Raw genomic sequence first — 23,840 nt, forward strand, 5'->3', positions numbered from 1 at the left:
ACAAAACTTGAACTGTAAATATCGCAAGAACTGATGCAACACATATTGAAAACTGGTATTGGATTAAGCCATTGAAGTTACAAATGTGCACAATGAAGAACCAAGGAGTTGCTTCGCGTACGCAAAAGTCGCCAATTACCGAGTTTTGTTTTCTCCAATGAGAAGCCATTCCAAATTGAACAGTTTGTGAAGAAACAAAATTATCCGGTTTACTTGCCAAAGAGGTCACTTGAAAATTTACACCATCGATTAGCAACCAGAACTCAAGCGCCGCCAATGGTAATGGTGTGGGCCACCAGGACTCAGCATTATCGCACTGAACGCGCGTCAACCAAAAATGGTGAGGTTTCGCTTCATTTCAACCCTACAATGGCCATCAAACCTCCGGATCTCAATCTGTTGGTATTTTGAGCTTGGGGAATTTATGAGTGTAAGTGCTGGGAATGCGCAAAAATACCGCAGAGCTACAAATCTAAACTGATTCTAAAACTTGTTATTTCTGATATTTTATACATTTTTACAATAAAATTAAAAAAAAATATATATAGAGGTTTACTTTGTGGCACAGCATATCAGTTTTCGATTGTTTTGTTATTAATTATTAGTACTAACCATAATATTATGAAAAAGGTTGAGTAAACTCTATTGAATAGTATCAAATGCAATTTATTTTGGAAGAAAATAATAAATTTTAAGAAAATTAACATTTTTAAAATTAAAACGTTATTTCAGTCCTCACATGACTGCACATTTTATTTATCTTCACAAAAAATACTTAAATTTATTTATTTTTTCATAAAGTAAAAAGTTTTATAAAATTAATAATTTATTTTTCAATTAAATAATTTTAGTTGTACAATTGTTTTAAGACATGGATACACGCATAGAAAATTTTAAATCGTATTTCACGAATATTTAATTTAAAAAATGATTTCAAACAATTTCTTTACATATAAATAATATATAAATTAAATGAACTATTAGTTTTTGAATTAACTTCAATTTAACATTTTATAAATTGAACATTTTTGTAATCGAATTTTTTTAATTAAAAATGTTGGATTTGGATTTAATCCTCTATCACAAGCGCCAAGAAGTCTCATTTGTTTAGAAGATCTTCACCATTAAAGTTCCTCGATTATTAAATATATTGTCAAAATTTATATCTTATCGATAATTAAAATAATTGCTATGATTTTAAACGTACCTGTTGTCACAGATGATTCTATTTCGTTCATTGGTCTGGGCGAATGCAGCAAAATGTGCAGCTGATGATAGTTTGTAATAAGTATTCAACGACATTAAACTAAGGACCACTTATTGAATTTTTTAATTGAATTATGTATCAATTTATAATTATAATTGTTTACTTAGAATTTTTTTATTATTTTTTTTATTTGCTATATACATATTATGAAATTGAGATATTAGTTATTTTTAAACGCTATGTTGTGTTTTGGGGTGCTAGTTTTTAATAAGAACGCACGTGATGTCAAAATTTCGATATATTAACATAAAACAAATTGTTTCTGATTCAATCACGAAATTAATTCATCCAATTAATGTTTTAATTCAATTCTTTGCAATCCCGAAAAATATACTTGATTAAAAATTTGATTTCTTCGGACATTTTCATTTAAGTTTTTAATTACCTCAATTAAAAATTTAATCGACTTTGGTTGAAAAATTTTTAATTGAGACAATCAATTATTTAATGTATTATTTTTTATTTATTTATAATTATTTTTCCTTTAGATGAAATAATTTTCTTGTAATTTTGAGTTTATACTTTCTTATGAGTTTTCCGATTATAATTTTATTTGAATTTTTCTTTAAATGTGAGTTAAAATTTAATGAACCAATGAATAGTATGAAACTAAGTATTTCCGAATAAAATGTTCGATTTTTTTATTGCAAATATGTTTTTATTTAAATGAAAATATCTTGTACACAGAGAAAGAACATGATCAGCCCAAACATTTTTCAAGAGCAAAATGTTATTTTTGGCCGGTGAACATTTTATTTTCTCGACAAACATATACATGGTCGCCGAAAGCAGATACATAATTTTGGAGAAAATCGCATGGTTTCGGCAAACATGTTCCATGTTCACCGTTCAAAAGTAACATTTTGCTCATAATATTTGTTTAGGGTGATCATATTCCTTCTCTGGCTGTATATTTGGAGTTTTTTATTTTTTATTTTTAATCTAAAGATCCCATAACTCAGTTCATTTAAAGATTATTTCCTTAAATCAAAAATAATTTTCCTTGTTTTAAGAGAAATTGGCCTTACTTCAAACACATACGACAAATTTGAAAGATTTGTGACCTAAATCTAAAGAAAACAATTCTTAAAGCAAAGATTGTGAACATTATTTTAATTAAAACATCTTTATTTTAAAGAAATTTGTCCTTAATATTGTGTAAATTGCGTATCCTAAAATATAGGTTGCATAATCTTTCATTTAACCTACACTGAAAAATATTGACCTTTTCAGTGTAAATTATGTAATATTTTTTTAGTGTATAATATACTAAGTCTGTTGCTGTATATTTTTGTATTTAATAAAAACTTGAATGACAACTAGTGTGGGTTGTTCTCCCTCTTTGCACAAATAAATATCTAAAAATTGCAAAAAACTATTTTTTACTAGACTGAACTGTTAGTCTGTCTAAGTTTGCTATAATTGGCCATGGGGCTTTAAAATTACAAATAAAGTATGAATATGAAATAAATGAAAACATTTCATTTATTAAAAATATTAATAGATTAACGTAATTATTCCACATATTCCTTGGGCATTGAATAAATCTGGGTTCTGAGAGAGTTTTGTAATTATAATAAATTCCTTAAATCAAGACATTATTTTTTGTTAAAGAATTTTTGACTCCCAAATAATTAATTGCATGGGGTAGTCTCCGATTGCGATTTAAGATTCGAGACAAATTTTTTTGTACACAAAAGGAATACAATGATAAAAAAATCCTCAACTCAAGCAAGAACTATGTGTATTCACATCACGCAAACGTATATTTTACGCTCAATTAATATTTTAGTTACAACTTTTACTGATTAAGGTACCACAGATTGAGTAAAGTTTGAAACGTACAATCGCACAATACAGCATTGTAAATAGATTATTCTAAAATTAATTTATTTTAATTATATGCAAGTTTGTTTTTGATTATCATCGAATCATACATATTTGCTTTTTGTACATATTTTGTCACGAAACCAATTTTGAAAAAAAAAGACAAAAACTAAACTATGTACGTATCTGTATATTATTTGTCAAACAAAACAACAATAGTAATGTACTTAGTAACTAATAAGGAAGGCGATAACCCTTATCAACAGCTGAGAGAAAGATGAGGGTTACATTTAGATTTTCAACAAATTTACGCATAATGAAAAAGTCATGTGAACATGATAAACAAAATCAAAAATCAAATCTCTAATAAGTTTAATATTGGTGCACCGGAAAAAACAAGAATCTAATTATGAAAATAAAGTATCATTGATACACTCAGAAAAAGTTAACTTTAATCCAAAGATGTTGACCTTCCCTTAAGGATTTTGGTAGTGATTCAAAAGATGCGGCTTCAATAAAATAAATGCATGTTTTTGGAAGCTGTCCAGTTCTAAATCTAGGTTTGAATGTATTATTAGGATACTTTTATCGAATTTTCGCTCTCTTATTCAATATCTCAGTTAATTTAGATCTCAGTTAAATTATATTAGAAGATTAGTTCTTTAAATCAAAAATGTTTTTCTTTACTTTAAGGAAAATTTGCATTACTGCAAAAAACATACAATTTCAATGGAAGAACGCAAAATTTCAAGATTCGTATCTTAAATTAGGTCAATGTTATCACTGTAATGTATATGTTGTTTGTCAATATACCCCCAATATTCACTTCCATTCTGGTCGAAAAATTCCTTCTACAAACTGTCATTAAATTATTATGAATATGGGCATAATAATTTACTTTATAAAAAATTATTTAAAAAAAATAAAGAATTTGGTATTGATTGGAAGCAAAAGATGCAACTCCTTTAAAATAAAGACGTCTTTTATGGAACTATATTGCTTTCATTTATCGAAATTTCTTTCTCGTAGAAAATATCTTCTTAATTAAAAAAAAAAAACAAAAAATTTTTTTTCTGAAGACTCAAGATCTTCAAAATAAGTCATAGCCTATATCTGAAGTTTTTTTATTTTTAATTCAAATTGTTAGCTTTTTTTGGTTTTTGTCGACCTTTCTTGTTAGAATAATTAATTAATCTTTTTTCAATTTTTTAATATGTTATTTATTTTCCCAGTATCGCGATTGCCATATTGAATCGCTTTCGACAACATAAAAATACTTAAATCTACTGTAGATTCACTACACTTGTCAGCATTGTGTAGTACACACTGTGTATTGCACTGCAATATGGTAATCGCGAAATATTGGGAAAATAAATAAAATATTTAAAAACAAAAAAAGACTCGAGCATGAAAACATTAATTTATTAATTGAAACATTCAATATTTCAGTTAATTTAAAGATTATTTATTTAAAGCAAAACATGTTTTTCTGTTGCTTTAAGGAAAATTGGTCTTACTTCGAATACATATGACTTTAACGGATGATGCGAACAAAACACTTTTAGAGCAAAGATTATAAACTTTGTTTTCATTAAAATTTCTTTATTTTAAGAAATTTCTCCTTGGTATTGTATAAATTGCGTGTTCTAAAATTTAGGTTGCATGCTTTTTTATATTAGGTCAATATTTTTTCAGTGAAGGTAGTGGCATACTAATTACGTAAATATATTATTTCATTTTTTATTTTTTTAACAAAAATAAAAAATGAAATATTGGTGTTGATGTATTGTTTGAATAAGCGTATACGCCTTTCAAATGAAAGGGAAATATTTATAAAGCTGGTTTAATTTTGTTAGCAAAATGACAATTTTCCCAAAAAATGATAGCTTATTTATATTTTTATTTTTTCATTATTATTTAAAAAAAAAAAGTAAATAAAAAAATTGGATTTGACGTTTAACATATTTAAAAAGCTGATTCAATTTTGTGATATGCAAGCGTCTCAACGAATACATTGAAAAAAGAAATATCATACCAAGCCATCAATTTGGTTTTCGAAAGGGACATTCTACAGTCGAGCAAATCCATAGGATAACTTTTGATATTGAAGAAACCTTCGAAAAAAAGGAAGTATGTTCAGCAGTATTTTTGGATATATCCCAGGCTTTTGATGGAGTAGGGCATGCCTTGCTAAAACAAAAACTAAAAACAATTCTACCGAAAAGTTACTGTAACTTATTAGATTCGTATCTAAATGATAGATGTTTTCGGGTCAAGCACGGAAATGATTATTCGGAAATCTTTCCAATTCACTCTGGAGTCCCACAAGGCAGTATATTGGGCCCAGTTTTATACTTGTTATATACATATGACCTTCCCTCACATTCACAATGTACGATAGGGACATTCGCCGACGATACGGTCTTAATAGCTAGAGGAAATTGCAATGAAGCGTCAACATTGAAACTACAAAACGCCCTGGTGGAAGTAGATGCATGGACGAACAAATGGGGACTTAACTTAAACTGTTCGAAATCTGTTCACGTTGATTTCACGCAAAGACAAATACAATATAAACCCATTTTCATAAAAGGCCAACAAGTACCTGTGGCTGACTCTGCAAAATACCTTGGAATGACACTAGATAGCAAATTAAACTGGAAACCCCATGTATCAAATAAAACGAAAGCCCTTGAATTAAAATATCGGGAGTTGAAATGGCTGATAGGTAGAAAGTCATCATTATCCATCGAAAACAAACTTATGATATACCAACAAGTCCTAAAGCCAATATGGGCGTATGGTATCCAGCTCTGGGGATGCGCTAGAGAAAGTATTATTCAAGGTATTCAAATACTCCAAAACAAAATCTTGAGAGATATTGTAAATGCCCCTTGGTATATAAGGAACAGTGATCTACATAGGGATCTGAAAATCAACACTGTAAGAGAAGAAATTCAGCAAGCAGCAGACAACTATGAAACACGTCTGCACCATCACATAAATCCGGAAATTCCTAAACTTTTAGAAGCCAATGTAACCCGAAGACTAAGTCGGTATAAGCCTCTAGACCTGAAGAGCAGATTTGCCCAGCGAATTGTACATTGAATCACAAGCTGCATCACATTCATAGTTAAACATATATTAAAAAAACTACTAGTTAGTCTTATATACTAAGGACTAGTCGTAGTATTATACTTAAGCAGTTGTGGTATGTTTAAGAAATAAAAAAAAAAAAATTGTGATCAAAAAGACAATTCTCCTCAAAAATGATAGCTTTATTTCAACGTTCATCACAATGGACTGAATAGTCGAAGTGAGCTTGATACATCGGGCTGCCACCTAACCTAACGTTCATGTTCTCTTCAAATTAATAAACTTTTTAGCATTGAATTCAAAAACGACGGAACCCCGATTTAGTGAATGCCATAAAATGTGCAGATGAGGGAAGCACCGAAATATTCTTAAATAAGATAATAAAAATTAAGTAGATTTTATTTTGAATTTGTGTTTTTTTTTCATAAAAACACACTCACACGAAAAGGCAAACTATTACTTGGAATAATGAACAGTTCTTATGAAGCCGTATTACACAATATTCCATAATGAAATATAGTATAATTAGCTTATAGTTCATTTTTATGAACCCTGGAAGACTGAACTCAATTTTTCAAATCTATTAACAATATAACCCTTTCGCTACCGAATTTGACTTAATGTTAAAAACTTTAATTTTTCTTAATTTTTTACATGTATTAACATCAATTAGTTAAAAATTCTCAATTAGTTAAAAATCAATATGAGTTTGTTCTGAAAACTTACTTCATGAATTGTGGCCAAATGGCCTTACGAAAATAAGCGCTATTTGTCTTATAATAGAGAATCTGATATATCAGTTACAGTTGTTCAACACATGTGTATTATTACATTTACTAGAGACGTCAATCGAAACTATGTCGGGTGTTAGAGTTTGGTGTCATTTTCGAATATCCTTTGTAGTGGACATCGGTAGTCAAAGGGTTAATTTATTTTGTGAAGTCGATCGTAGAGCATATTGAACAAACCGATAGGCGATAAACTGACTCACTACGAAGTATGAGTAACAGTTTCTACGTAATTGAGATCAAAAAGTCGATTGAGATCAAAAAGTGGAAACTAATCAAAGTTCAAAACTTTAATTCTACTAAAGATTTTTCTTTTCATTCTTTAATAGAGGGTTATACGCTACACTGAAGGGTGTTTTTTTTTTGAGGTTTTTTAATATGAATCACTCCGTTGTCTGACAACTGTCAAAACAGTTTAAAGTGATGTCTCTACTAAGTATTGTTTGGCAAATCATCATGAATAGGTTAACTCCAGAACAACGTTTCCAAATCGTGAATTTTTTTTAAACAGTGTTCAATAAAAAAGTTTATAGAGCACTTCGTGATTTTTATGGTGCACACAATCGTCTGCCTGAGACCACGATAAAGAACGTAATTGCCAAATTTCGGTCCACATTTACCCTTTTGGATGCCAAACCACCGAAAAGAAGAAGAGTGCGTATAGAAGAAAATTTTGCTGTCGTTGAGGCCAATGACGAAGAAATCGACAATTTATCGATTCGTCGTCGTGCGCAAGAAGTTTGATTTTTTTTTCTGGAGATACCGGAAGTCGCCACTCTTGACCCTTTGGAAACCAATATTCAACGTGTCATTGCTGAAATACGACCTCAAATGCTTGAGGTGGACGAAAATTGGACCTCCAGAACGACGTATATGCAAAATAGTCGTGGTGGCCATATGCCCGAAATTATATTGAATATTGAATGTTAAATGACAAGAAATTATCTACCAAATAATAAGTCCGTTTCAAATTATATAGAAAAGACAATCAAAATGGAAATGCAGTCTAACAGCCCTCTTCGTTGTTATCTATAAAGTGTTTGATTTTTCGGTGACATTTAATCTGATCTAAATGTTTGCTATCACATTTCGTCACAAAAACCTTGTGCAATTTATTTCTATAGTCGTCGTACACTTATGATAATTTATTGATTGACATTGATATTAAAAATTTTAATAACATATAAAGCATAGATTTATAGTTAGCAAATATTAACGAAATAATTTTTAATATTTATTTATTTATTTTTTTCTTTTACGATTCAGATTTATTACAATTTATAATAAGGATAAAAAAGATCAATGAAGTCATAAATATGCTCTGTAGGTAACTTGGAAATATAGTATAAACAAGTTATTAAAAACTAAATTATGTTAATATTTTTCCTATATATGGAAACACAAAATATACACATAGTAATGAAAAAGTTCTATAACTGAAAGACTTTTATTAGAAAGAAAAACCTAAGATTTCTTCTACACACAAAAAAATAATTTTTGGATTCAATCACGAAATTAATTGATTCAATTAATTTTTAATTGAAATGTCTTCAATCACAGAAATGATAGTATCAATCACCGAAGCCAATTAAAAAATTAATGGATCCAATTAAAAAAAATAATTGATACTATTAATGTTTGTTTTAATTAAATTAAAAATTTTTTGAATTAATTAAAGTTCTAATTGAATATTTTTGAAAATTCAATTAAGCAATTTCTTCAACAAAATAATAGACTCTCCTTACGAAATCTCTCATTACGATTGTTTAGAATTATAGTAATTCCTACTCCAAAATATGACATCACCAAGCTTTGAGTAAATGATATATAATAAATTATCTTTTCAAAATAATTTATCTATATTCACCTTTACTCTCACGCTAATTCTTGAACCCTTCTCTGTAAATTAAGTTAAGGTTTTTCCCCACTTTTGCCTACAAAATCTAACTTAATACAATAAATATATAATATATTAAATAAGTTAGCATAAATTTAAATATAGTATTTATTTGTTGCAATATCTTGTAGATAAAATCTCAAAATTGTCTTAAATACTATATGTAAACCTATGAAATTTTGGATGAATAAAATGAATTGAAATTGAATTGAAATTGAAAATTCAATTAAAACTTTAATTGGATATATTTTGTTGTGTGTGATTTCAAAGTAAAAGAAATTTATAAAGGATATAACGGCTTCAAAATAAGTCGCGCTTTTAAAAATTAGTAAAATTGTCTCTATTCAAGATTAAGGAACTTATGACCTTTCGAAGATAATAAGTTTGAATTATCTTTATATCAAAGAAATTTGTCTTTAATTTTGTGTCCTAAAATGTATGTTTTCCGAAACATAAAGTACAACGTTTGCAATAACCCTTTTGCAAACGTTCACAAAAGTGTGTGCTTTGAATTCATAATTATTTAACACACGTAACATATCAAATTTCCATAATGTGGTAATTCCCACTAGTTGACCAACACGTTTCATTCTTGCCAACAACTGAGTCTACACAAATACATTGAAAAAAAAAAACTATGTACTTTACCTACTTCAAATGCTACTCCATTCAAAATAATTACGAAAATGATCAATATCTTCCCGCCAATGCTGCTTTCGTTTTTCCTCTTGGCAAGTTGTATGGAATTTTTAGCTTGGTAGGTAAATAGGTAGGAACATTCAAAAATGTGATTTGAATTATTGCCAATTGATAAGGTTTAACGACGATAACAACCAGAGTTGTATATTGTGGAATGGGGAGACGACATAATAAAGAGCGATCAATTGGTCGGGGCGGTCAATAACCAGAATTTCGATTATTGTTCTCCATTCGCACATGACATAAATTGTGTATCACAAAATGTTTTTATTATTTTCTTGATTAAGGCATTGGAATTTTTATTTTAAGACGATTGGAGTGGAAAGTTTTTTTTTTATTTGATGTTTTTTTTTTTTGAGAAAAGTTATATTTCTCAAAAGATCAATTTGTGCCTATTTATTTATTAAGTTTTAATGAATTTGGTTACCCACAAGAACATCATTTACAATAACCAAAGTATTATGCTTTGTATCAGACTTATTATGCGGGCAGCATAATGAATTACAATACTCAAACCAATTAATTTAAAATGCTTGCGATATATTGTTATACATTGGAAGCGTCTTTAGGGAATTACGACGCCACAAATAATTGGTCAATAAAGAAGACCAGAGATGGTGTGAGTAGCTATTTTTTGGGTCAAAAAATTGGAAACGTCGAAAACGTCATATACCTGTATAAAATGTAAAAAATGTAGTAAATGTCAAAAAAGTTTTTCAACGATGAATTATCGTTTGTCATTGAGATAAACCAAGAATCGGGCAGCACCCAGTGATAAGAGAGATGTTTACCACTGTGGTATCACAATGGACTGAATTATTTAAGTGAGCCTGAAGTATCGTTTGCTACTCTACCTAACCTAAACTTATCATACTAGACTCTTTTTTTTAAGAAAAAGACATTCGTAAATAGAAAAATTCTAAAAAAGTTTTAAATAAGTGGTTCTGACAAGTTATAATTTACATATTTTTATATTATCCAAATCTACGTATGTTACGAAGGTTTACGACGTTTTTTACGTCGTAAATGTATGTCAAATACCTTACAGTATACGACAGACCATCTCTGAAAAAGACGGACAAGAATAGTGAACATCTGAACTTGCAAACTTCTCAACAATTTGGCTGTTTACTTAGTATATGAATATCACCCTATTTTAATAATTCCAGAGAACCAGAGACGCGGGAGGCATCTTTTGTTTATGCAATGTTCCAGTTTAAGAAATAGGGAAACTCTTCTTTTAGCTGTGGCCCTAACTTAAACTTTAAATCTATTAAGGGCGAAGATTCCAATCTATCTTTGCGATTATTCGAGTTTGGAATGGGCAAAAAGATGGCAAAAATATAATTCTATATAGATTTTTAAAAGCCATTTAGAGCTGAAAAGTATTAAACAATAGGAAATTTTGTTTTATTTGTTTCTTAGCATCAACTACTCAAGATTTTGTCTTGAATTGATTCTTAAAATTAATTGTGTCTCGACTTGGTATCGGTATCAATACAAAAATCGTAAAAGTAAAGTTATTTTATTCGCCAAATATTTAAAAAAAGAATTGAAATTATAATTGTTGTCCAAAGTTGATGCAAAAGAAGTTTTATAAAACAACGTCATTACTGTCGTTTGTGAGTAAAGGCGAATGCAAAGAAATAACATGGAAATAATGGTGTTAATAGCGTCAATTTACAAAAACAACAGAAACTGGCTTTTAAAAGACGTAAAAGTATTTCTCATATACAGTCGTTGAAAAGATTGAAAACATTAATTTGCAGTATTGCAAATTTAAGAAACTGGATTTTGAAAACAGAAATCAAGCGCAGTATCAATTCATACTAAAGGGAGATTTTTTAAGAGTTATACGAAAATTTGCCAAAAGAAACACGCATAAAATTCAGAAATATGCCGAAAATTTTTTATTAGAATTGATAGTAGATTCCATATAATTTCATTTTTGAAGATTATTTCATGCAAATGTTGACCGCGACTGGGCCTCAAATGGTCCAATTTGGCATACTCTTTGCAAAATTTCGGCCAATTTCTCACGAATAAATGCTTCCCTGTTGTCTTCCAAGTCATGAATTGAAGCGAGCTTGTTTGTATAGACATGAGCTTTTATAATTAGCCTCATAACACAGTTTAATTGTAGGATATCCAAAACCGGTTAACCTGATTCAATTACACAAACCGAAACCGGATAGTCAAAAAATAGGCATTTTCGATTAATCAAAAGCCGGATTTTGACTATCGGAAAATTTGTAGAATCAAAAGAAAATATAGTTTGTTCTAAAATTTGTCAGAAAAGACAAATTTTCACCCTTAACATGCCGTTAATTGCTAATTATTTGTTTTTTAGAATAAAATAACCGTTTTTCCAATTATTTTTTCGTTTTAACCGGTTAACCGGTTTTTAAAAAACCTACTTTAAAACATTTTCATCTCACCGACAAACTTTGTTGTTTAAAAAACAATGACTTTCGGTACACAAAAGAAAATATCACCAATTTTTTAAATTAGATAAATTTTAATTGAATTTAAAAAATACTCAATAAAAAATGTAATTGATTTAAATATTTTTTTATTAAAACCACAAATAATTGTATCAATTAATTTTTTATTTAACATTGTTGATTGATACTATCATTTCTGAGATTAAAAAATTAATTAAATCAACTAATTTCGTGATTGAACATCAAACATCACCATCATTTCCGTGCTGTTCTAGTGAAGATTTTTCTGTTTTTTTTTTCATACTAAAATAATAATCTCAAGCACAATGTTTTATGGTCCTTGAACGGATGCGATCTGTTCAAAATTCAATTATTATAAAAATATTTTATGATCTAAAATAAAGTTAAACTCGGCGAATGAGATGTGTATTCTAATCACAATTTTATAGAACCTACATTTAATTTTGGTTTGCTCTCCAGCTTTGGTATTCTCAAACCTCTGTTTGACTACATTATATATCCCTTTATCGATCAATTTGTATGCAAAGCGTTTATCTAAAACTTTGCAAATTTTATTCTATTTTACAGTTCACTATTTAGAAATTTATAAACACAAATGAATTGCCATTCATAAATACCTGAAATAGAATTTTAAATTTAAATTAAAAACAAAAACAAATTATAGAGATATTAATTAGGAGGGAGGATATGTTAACCGTGAGGTATGAGAAATTCTATAGTTATATTTCCAATATCACTATGAGTATGTTGAAGTTACGTCTAGTTAAGTAAGCACTCAGTTTTTGATTTATAAGATTTAATAATTTGTTTAAATTGAATGACCACTAAAAGAATGCATTCCCCTAAATTTTCGAATTCCAAAAAGTTTCTAGTAAATTACGTTTTGGCAAATCGAGACTGTGATCACTCTGCATTCCTATCTCAAATGACTTATTTTTCCAATACAGTCACACACGTTATTATAATTTAGTTTTTTTTTCAAAACTCGTTTTGTTAGCGATCACTGAACTCGTAAATAATAATTGCGTTTGTTTTTTTATTATTTTGTAATCTGAATTACAGACAATAGTTATTTGATATAGATTTTAGTCAATAAAGTTAATTTTATATCTATTTTCATATTTATATAATATTTATTTATTATTTTGATAGTACAAAATTATTCACTATATTAAGGAAAGTTTTTCTATTATATACACAGAAAAAAATTTCACGAAAATTTTTCCAATTAAAATTTTAATTGACTATTAAAAAATATTCAATTAAAAATTTAATTGATTCAACAAATTGTTTAATTGAAACTAAAATCAATCACAAAAATTAATAGTATCAATTAGTTTTTTAATTGGATCAATTAATTTTTTAATTGGCCTTCAATTAATTTTTTAATTGATACTATCATTTCTGTGATTGAAGACATTTAAATTAAAAAATTAATTGGATCAATTAATTTCGTGATTGAACCAGAAAAAAATTTTTTGTGTGTATCTATTGTTTTAGGAAGTCTATAAGCGTTATTGCAAAAAAATCTTTACATTCGAAAAAAGAGAACCCTCCTGGGCACTAAAACATATCCCTATTTTAGTTCATGGAAATTATTACGATTTAGTTAAAATTTCTCAGAAAGTTTACATAACTAATTATTTGTGTACGTTAAAAGGAAAAAATACATAAATAAAGCATAATTATTTACTAAATTCGAATTTCCCATAAAATAGTCCAAAATTTCTTAAAATTTGTAAATTTTATCACAAGTGAGCCCCTACTATTAAACTACGTATGGTGCCAAAAATCACCTTCAACTTTTTTTTCAAACAACGAAATTTTCTTTAACAAGTTAAAAAAAAAAATAAACAATAAAGTATTTCTATTTAATTTATATTAGTGATCAAAAAGTTTAAGAATGCTGAATTCTTAAAATAAAGTTTAGCTCTCTACACTGAAAAAATATTAATACACACAAAAAAAATTATGATTCAATCACGAAATTAATTTATACACTTAATTTTTTAATTGAAATGTCTTCAACCACAGTATCAATTAAAAAATTAATTGAAAGTCAATAAAAAATGAATTGATCCAATTAAAAAATTAATTGATACTATTAATTTTTGTGATTGATTTTGTTTCAATCAAAACATTTTTTGAATCAATTAAATTTTTAATTGAATATTTTTTAAAACGCAATTAAGACTTTAATTGGAAAAATGTTCATGAAATTATTTACTGTTCTGTATACGAAAGATTATCTCACATATATTTAAGGATACAAAATCTGCACAATATTAAGAAAACATTTCTTAAAAATAAATATACTTTAATTAAAAGAAAATGTATAATCTATATTTTTAATTTTTCAATTCTTCACTAAATTTATTATATTCGCTTTGAAATATGCTTTTTTCCGACAAACATGTTACATTTTCTCCATGAAAAAGTAACATTATGCTTTTGAAGCATAAGGTGTAAAGAAAAACATGTTTGATTTCAAGAAATTATTTTTAAATTAAATGAGACATAGAGCCTTAATAATCTTAATCTGAATATACTTGTTTTTAGGCTTACGTAGCACACACCCAGAGAAGGAATATGATCACCTCAAACATGTTTTAAGAGCAAAATGTTATTTTTGAGTGGTGACCATGTAACATGGTTTTCGCAACCATGTTATTTTCTCGGAAATCATGTATCTGATTTCGGCAAGCAGGTTATATTTGACGAGAAAATAACATTTTAGTGACAAACATGTTACATGGTCACCATACAAAAATAACATTTTGCTCTTGAAACATGTTTGAGGTGATTATATTCCTCCTCTGCGTGCAGGTGGTAAAGTGATGCCCGATTCCATGTTTTGCTCAAACAAAGGACATCCCAGTCCAAATGCGTTTCACATTGCAATTAAATCACTTAGAGAAGCTTTCAAACACTCAGAAATGTCACCGGGATTAGTGAGAGAATAATACACGGCTTAAAAACTCTTTGGTGTTCCATCGAAACTGGAGTTGAACCCATGACCCATTGTATGCAAAGCGGGCATGTAACGAATGCACCACGATAGCATTTCAAAGGTGGTGTTTCAAAGGTTCTGTGGAAGCCACCGTGGCGCAATGGTTAGAATGCCCGCCTTGCATACAAATGGTCGAGAGTTCAGTCCCCGCTTCGACCAAACACCAAAAATTTTTACAGCGGTGAATTATCCCCACTCAGTTACCACTGTGGTATCACAGTGGACTGAATAGTCCAAGAGAGCCTGAAATCTCGGGCTGCCACTATGCCTAACCTAAAAGTTCTCTAAGTTCTTCCACGAATTTTAAACTCAGCTATAAAATGATATCACTCATTGAGCATTTATTGATAAATGTGTCTAACCTAACTCCAAGCTCCGGCTTAATTTCAAATAAAAATAATAAATTAAAGGAAAGTTCAACCGATTTTTTCTGATGCAGATACTTATTCAAAAAGGATTCAAGCTATTCGAACTATGCCACTATGCCTAATCTAAAAGTTCTCTAAGTGCTTCCACGAATTTTAAATTCAACTGCAAAATGAGATAGAGCATTTATTGATAAATGTGTCTAACCTAACTCCAAGCTCCGACTTAATTTCAAATATAAATAATAAATTAAAAAAAGTTCAACCGATTTGAAAATGTTTGGTCAGGTAAGAAAAATAAATATCGCATATATTTATTTATCAATAATATTTTTTTGTGCATTGTCGGCAACATCTGTCCAGTCCATTGCAATATAATTTTAATTTTCAATCTTACGTAGTAAAATTCAAACTGATTTACGGTCTTTCTCATGTAGCTCCATAAGGTTTTAACTGCCAGTTAACAGAAAGTAATTTGCAAATATCTTCTCTCCGGTTAACTTTAACTGAAACAATTTCAGCAGTTAACTAAATGTCATATGAATAATGTAGGCGAAATGGTTAGATAACGTATCACTAACGGAGCATCATAAAAATGGGGGCTGGTAATGAATTTAAAAACAAAAATTGTTATTCATTTTAACCACGAAAAATTATTAAAAATCAATTAATCAACAACTATTTTGGTTGCGATTATGACCAAATTACAAATGTTTTTTGTGGTAAATAACCTAAATATGTTCAATAGTGCGAGACGTTAGCTATTTCAAAATACAATAAACATGATTTTTTAAAGCAAAGTATTGTAATGCTTAAACTTTAATCGCAGATTTTTTTTCTATATTTTTTGACGTTCCTTTTACTTCCTATTTTCTTAAAGTTTTTATTTGCTGTAACTATTAATAATTTTCTTATTTATGATCCGCGAAGTATTTGATCGCAATGAAAATAAACCAAGATTTTTGTTAATTTATTTTGGGGTTACAATTATTATTGGTCTGTTAAAATTTATCATAAAATTTAAACTTTTGCATTTAATAATCGTAAATCGTGATAAGCACATATAATTGATTTTAATGAAATATATTTGCTAGCCTTTGCTGAAATCTCATTTAAATATTCTCAATAATTTAGAAAGAATAAATGCTTGCTTTATTACAAGTGTTTATGAAATGAGTCATTTTGAGATATGTCTTAAAAGGAAATTCATTTTTTGTTCCATTTCTTTAAGACAAAGAAAAATATGGCATAGACTAATTTATATACTCCCTTCAGAAAACTCACAAGATTTCCTTCACTTAAATTTAAGTGCAACCAATGATTTTTATGAATTTTATGAAAAAATCGGTTTATCTGTAATTTGAGTTAAATGAGTAATCAAAAAAATTTTTAGACAAAACACGTGCGTTTTTATTAAAAATCTCTTTTATATTCATATTTTTTCACCATGCACTTTTATTTTCACACTCTTCTTTTTTATGTTTAATGTGTAATGATCATTGGATCATTACGCTTGCAAAACTTGTACAAATAATATAGTAAATGCGCTTGTATTGCCGTCTAAAGCAAGAATACATAGCAACCTTTATCTTTTATTATTTTTAATTGTTTCATTTAGACTTGTAAGCACTAAACCAATGTAGCACAACTAAACAACTGTTACAATAAAAAATGTATTAACGACCAACTATGAAAGCCACAAGAACAATAACGGCGGAGTTATCAAATACCGCCACAGCATAATGATCGGATCAGATCAGACACGGTAGGGAGACGAAATATGACTGACGACGGCATGGAGAAAAAAGAACGGAGCACAAACTACGATCAATGAATCGCGACTTTGAGTAACGTTCGCAAGTGTTTATAATCAAGAAAACATGAAATAAGGGGAAAAAGAAAAAATACAAAATAACGAGACAAGAATGAAATAACAATTATCAGCAAGAGAGGAGAAAAGCATTAACGTAAAATAGCGATGCCATATTGTATTGTATTTATTAATTCTCCTTATTAATTAATTTCGCTTGTTTTAGTTTAGGAATTCAGAAAAAACGCTGAATTTTATATTGTAAAAAACTTGTTAAAAAACAGGCCCAAAAATCAGTTCTTTTTTCTTAGCACTCTTTTTCTAATATATATTTTCTTGTCGGTAAGAACTTCGACTTAAAATTTCGAATTATAACACTTTGTAGCCTTAATTATATGGAGGGATGAACATTTTCATTTATGGAAATTCGTAAATAAGCACAGCGGGTACAATCCGGGATTTATACAAATTTTACAAAAAATCCAAATTGAAAAATTCTGATTTTGAAAATTTATATTAACCCTTTCACTACCGAAATAAACCTAATGTTAAAAACTTTTATTTTTCTTCCGTTTTTTACTTGTACTATGCTGTTAGTACAAGTAAAAAGAAAAAAAATGTCATTTTGAAAACCTACCTCAATTATTTCAAGAGCTATATGAGCTTGTTCTGAAAACTTGATCATTGAATTGTGACCAAATGTACTTACGAAAATAAGCGCTATTTGGCCTATAATATCTTTCAAAGTATGAGAAAAAATACAAAAAAGAACCCGAAAAAGTATCAGCTATAATTTTTGTAAAATGTCCATTTACTAGAAACATACAGTAGAAAAATTGTTTCAAATTTTCGTATTTTTCGTTTATTGTTAAAGAAGTTTATAAAAATGTATTTTAGACCGCAACAATATGGACAATATTGATAGCTTATTTAGATTAAAGCCTCTACTTTAAAATAACATCGAGAAATAAATCGAAACTAAGTGGGAAAATTGAATTTGGTGTCTTTTTCGAATGTCCTTCAAAGTGGACATCGGTAGTGAAAGGGTTAAGGTTTGGAAGTTCCTATGCCTTTCAAAGAAGTAGTTTCTTAATATAAAATTTAAAGAATACACTGAAAAAATATTTAAGTGATATTAACAATTACCTAAATTTTAGGATGCAAAATATACAAAATATTAAGGACAAATTTCTTTAAAATAATGAAATTTTAATTGAAATAAAGTTTACAATCTTTGTTTCAAGAATTTAGGATACAAATTTTGTAAATTTGCGTCCCTCTGTAAAAGTCGCATGTCTTCGAACTAAGACTAATTTCCTTAAAAAACACATTTTTGATGTAAAGAAATTGTCCTTAAATTAACTGAAATATTGAAATTTTAGATTTAAGATAAAAACGCTTCAAATATAGGCTAAAACTTATTTTGAGGATTTAGCGTCTTTGGTTTAAAGAAATAAATAATAAATAAAGACTTATTTTGAGGATTTAGCGTCTTTGGTTTAAAGTTTTTTTGGAATTAAAAAAACATTTTTTACTTTGAAGTATCCGTTATAATTCGGATTTTTAAACTGGCCTTTGTTTGTGCGTGAGTACCTTTATTAATAAATCGCGAAAAGAGAATGAAAATTTGATTAATGAGATCTGTATTCTAATTTTAATTTTATTGGTCCTAGATTTAAAGCCAGATAGGTCGCTAAAAAATTTCTTTATTTTAAAGAAGCTGCATCTTTGGCTCGGAATCAATACCAAAATCCTTAAGGGCAGGTCAAAATCTTTGGATCCAAGTAAACCTTTTTTTGAGTGTAAAAACTTAACCCTTATCGGATTTTATTAACTCTGTAACGCCTAATAAAAAAATTTAAATAAAAAAACTGACACTTTTTAGAAAAAATGGTGTCCCCATGTGGGGACATTGGGCCGATTAAGTTGAAATTCTCCAAAAATTTCCATTACCTGGTAGTACAATTTTAAACTAAACTAATAAACCTAACAGTTTTATCTGCACACAATCGAGATATTATACACATTCTTGTAACGTTTTTAGAGTCTTATAGACTTTGTTACATATATGCTAAAATAAAAAAATGACACTTGTTTACAAAATGCGACCAAGTGCACTGAAAAAAAAGCATACTCGGTTCCAAAGATTTTGTCGTTACTTTAAAAAATTTGGTATTGATTCCGAGCCAAAGAAGCGGAGAATACAAGTAAGGATACTTTTAAGACACAATTCTCTTTTAAATTTAGGTTTTGTGTACTTGCTTCTAGGAAGCAAATTTTAATTTTTCGCTTTCTCAGCTTTTTTCTTCATATGCTATCAAAGTCCTTTAAAAACGAGTTAACGACGACTTTATTTTCCAAATTAGGACTCGACTTCCAGTAGAAATTATGCTATGTTTCAAGTAAAAAACTTCTTTAAAATAAAGTTTTGAAAAACATGTCCTATATTTGAACGATTTTTTGCTTTGTAGTCGAGATGCAAAAAGACAACAAATTTAAAGACAATTTCATTAAATTTAAAGATTTTTTCTGAATTATTAAAGTCAAGTTGACCTTAGCCTATAATTTTTTTTCTTTCATGTTAAGATACCCATTTTTAAGTCAAATCACTTAATTATAAGGACAATACGACTTCATTGAAAAGTTTATCGACTTTTGGACAAGAAAAATAACTTTATTTTATAGAAATGCGTCTTCTATGCTAAGCAAAATTTGTATTCGTATTTTAAAGACATGAAATATTTGACCTCACGACAATATTTTTTTCAGTGTGCATGACGAAGGTGTCGGGTTCGATTCCCGGACGGGATGGCACTGGCAAAAATAATTTACATGCGTAAATTATTGAATTCATCAGTTGTTCGAGTGTCTACTGATACATTTACAACCGGTCGCACTTTCATTCGATACATAAAAAAGCAAGACTGAAAAAGAGCGCCACTAGTGAAGAATAGTTGGGAAAACTCAACCAACACTCATTCCCTCTCACCCATTAACAAAAAACAGCTGTTAATCAAAAATCCGGATAACAGGTTGGCTGATAAGTCCCCGGTCTGACACATAGATGGCGTCGCTAGTATTAAATGCATATTATTTTTATATAGTACCAACCTTCAAATGATTCGTGTCAAAATTTGACGTCTGTAAGTCAATTAGTTTGTGAGATAGAGCGTCTTTTGTAAAGCAACTTTTGTTATTGTGAAAAAAAAATGGAAAAACAGGAATTTCGTGTTTTGATAAAATACTGTTTTCTGAAGGGAAAATACGGTGGAAGCAAAAACTTGACTTGATAATGAGTTTCCGGACTAAGCCCCAGGGAAATCAACAATAATTGATTGGTATGCAAAATTAAAGCGTGGTGAAATGAGCACGGAGGACAGTGAACGCCCGAAAGACACACGACAACATCAAAAAAATCCACAAAATGATTTTGAATGACCGTAAAACGAAGTTGATCGAGATAGCAGAGGCCTTAAAGATATCAAAGGAACGTGTTGGTCATATCATTCATCAATATTTGGATATACGGAAGCTCTGTGCAAAATGGGTGCCGCGCGAGCTCACATTTGACCAAAAACAACGTGTTGATGATTCTGAGCGGTGTTTGCAGCTGTTAACTCGTAATACACCCGAGTTTTTTCGTCGATATGTGACAATGGATGAAACATGGCTCCATCACTACACTCCTGAGTCCAATCGACAGTCGGCTGAGAGGACAGCGACCGGTGAACCGTCTCCGAAGCGTGGAAAGACTCAAAAGTCCGCTGGCAAAGTAATGGCCTCTGTTTTTTGGGATGCGCATGGAATATCGATTATCTTGAGAAGGGAAAAACCATCAACAGTGACGATTATATGGCGTTATTGGAGCGTTTAAAGGTCGAAATCGCGGCAAAACGGTCCAAATGAAGAAGAAAAAAGGGTTGTTCCACCAAGACAACGCACCGTGCCACAAGTCATTGAGAACGATGGCAAAATTCATGAATTGGGCTTCGAATTGCTTCCCCACCCACCGTATTCACCAGATCTGGCCCCCAGTGACTTTTTCTTGTTCTCAGACCTCAAAAGGATGCTCCCAGGGAAAAAATTTGGCTGCAATGAAGAGGTGATCGCCGAAACTGAGGCCTATTTTGAGGCAAAACCGAAGGAGTGCTACCAAATTGGTATCAAAAAATTGGAAGGTCGTTATAATCGTTGTATCGCTCTTGAAGGGAACTATGCTGAATAAAAAAACGAATTTGTACAAAAAATGTGTTTTTTCTTTGTTAGACCGGGGACTTATCAGCCAACCTGTTATAAGTACTTATTGTTCTAATTTCTGCACTGGAATTCGATGATGCGCATTCGAAACTGTTGTTGTAATGATAAAAACAAATCATTTTTTTTTATTTTTAAACTACCATCTCAAAAAGTCTAGGGACAAATCGATAAAAGAGATCGGTATTCTATTATTAATTTTCTAATGCTTAGATGTTTTTATTATTTTGGCATTAAATACCAAAATTCTTAAGTGTTGACCTCTATTTAACCTTTGGAATAGAAAACAAACCTTATGCTTATAATTTATATTTATTTTTCCACAACTAATTCTCATTTAAATCAATTTACCACAGATTTTCATTTTAGAATAGATGGCAACTCTGTAGTATCGAGATCAATTCCATTCACTCAGAGTTATGGTTTCGTAAAGGTAGTTAATGTGTTAACTGAGACTGTATAGGTCTGCTCGCTTAAGCACTTTCGGTTTTATCATCAATATCAGTATGAGTGGCAGCACTAGAGGCTCATGGAAATTAAAATAATCATTGTCTGCCAACAACAAACTCATACAGACTAATTTTAATGCTAGCAATAGCGAAATCAATTACACTAGTACACAATCAATAACAATAATTATAAGCCCACTGTGGTTAGATTTTTTACTCTGCTCTCTCCAATGCTAGCAATCTTGTCTTGTCATCCGGTACTCGTATATTTCAACATATTTTTAAATGAGAATAAAAACGAGAATTTTAAAATCAACCATATTTTACTCATTTTACTATAACGCCTTCCATGTTATCTTGCAATAGTGGCATAGTGGTTGTTGGTAATAGCATGATTGGTCAACGGTAAAGATTCATATAAAAGCAAAACTAAAGAGTTAGACCAAATCGAAATCTTAAAATGTTAATTTTTAATTCCGTAAAATATTGATGTAATATTAATTAAAAAGTAAAAATTAAAAATTAAACATCATTGCCAAAAGTTGCAATCAGTTTTGTAGTTTTCTTTTTGAGTATATCAGAATTTTAGTGAAAGTTATCAGAAAGATAACTTTCATTGATTAGTTTTCACGGTTCGACTTATTAGACTACATCAAAAACATGGTGAACTCACCAAGGCACTAAAACGAGTTTAACTTAATTTTACTATATAGCATTTATTAGAGTTTATTTAAAAGTTTCCTTAGCTTTAATAATTTGTTGTATAAGTTAGTTTAATAACCCAAAAAAGAGAAGAATATGTATGAACAATGAGGCATAAAGATTGACTAAAATCGTATTTCCCATAAAATAATTAAGAAATTCTCAAATTTTTACATTTTACCACAAATGCGCTCATTTTGAACATCGTATGGCGCCAATTACGAATTCCAATATTTTTCCTTCAAATAACAAAATTTTCATTAACAAATAGTGGCTCCGTAAGGCAGAAGGTTATTGAGAGCGAAGTCTTTGTGTCACAAATATCTAATTGAAACTTGCAGATATGATGACCAAACCTTTTACGAAAAGATGGCATTTATTAAGCGAACATTTCAATTTATGATAGTTTATAAAAAACAAGTATATACAGCAGTAAGTTCGGCCGGGCCGAATCTTAAATACCCACCACCATGAACCAAATATTAGGGTTTCCTTTGAAATTCCAGGAGGGCTTGAGGACTTGAGGACACTTCCCGAAGATAAATTTAAAGATTTCACCTATGAGGACTATATCAGATTCTGGATTTATAAGAACCATTTTTGTTTGAGGTTTAGAGGAATCATTAACATCTCTTGTAAGTGTGCAAGAAAATTATAAAATAACGTCTTAATTTTAAATCTTAAATCTGTAGAAGTAAAATCTGGAAATTTTACATTGAGTTTCAAGCAATTTTCATGATCAGTGCGCCTTCTACACCCTCAAGAAGTGAAGTCGGTCTATATGGAGGCATTACCAAATGGACCGATAAAAACTTAATCCGATACACGTTTTTGTGAGCCTAAAATACCAGAATATTTACAATTTCAGGCATATTAGATAAAAACTACGGTTTCTAGAAACCCAAGGAGTTAAATCGGGAGATCGTTCTTATGGGCGCTATACTAAAATATGGACCGATACTCACCATTTTCGGCACACCTCTTTGTGACCCGAAAATACCTCTAGATTTCCAATTTCAGGCAAATAGGATAAAAACTTCGGATTCTAGAAGCCCAAGAAGTAAAATTGGGAAATCGGTCTATATGGGGGCTATACCAAAATATGGACCGATACTCACCATTTTCGGCACACCTCTTTATGGTCCTAAAATACCTCTAGATTTCCAATTTCAGACAAATTGGATAAAAACTACGGTTTCTATAAGCCCAAG

At 29.6% G+C, this 23,840-nt stretch overlaps 1 protein-coding gene across 3 annotated transcripts in view; it reads right to left on the reverse strand.

Annotated features, from left to right (window-relative positions):
* Nucleotides 1-23,840, reverse strand: part of anne (polyamine-transporting ATPase anne boleyn) — a 75,083-nt gene that overhangs the window by 36,748 nt on the left and 14,495 nt on the right. The window contains exons 1-2 of one of the 3 annotated variants that reach the window (XM_075311191.1): nt 16,998-17,197; nt 1,208-1,400 (exon numbers count right to left, since the gene is read on the reverse strand). The exons of 1 other annotated variant lie outside the window; for it this stretch is intronic. In XM_075311191.1, the coding sequence (XP_075167306.1) occupies nt 1,208-1,238 (31 nt within the window). In that variant the 5' untranslated portion in view covers nt 1,239-1,400; nt 16,998-17,197. Of the gene's footprint in view, nt 1-1,207; nt 1,401-16,860; nt 17,198-23,840 lie in introns of those variants that run through there. One more of the 3 variants, XM_075311190.1, reaches the window with a different exon arrangement.

The sequence above is a fragment of the Haematobia irritans genome, chromosome 5, assembly GCF_050003625.1.
Source record: "Haematobia irritans isolate KBUSLIRL chromosome 5, ASM5000362v1, whole genome shotgun sequence".
Taxonomy (NCBI): Eukaryota; Metazoa; Arthropoda; class Insecta; order Diptera; family Muscidae; genus Haematobia; species Haematobia irritans.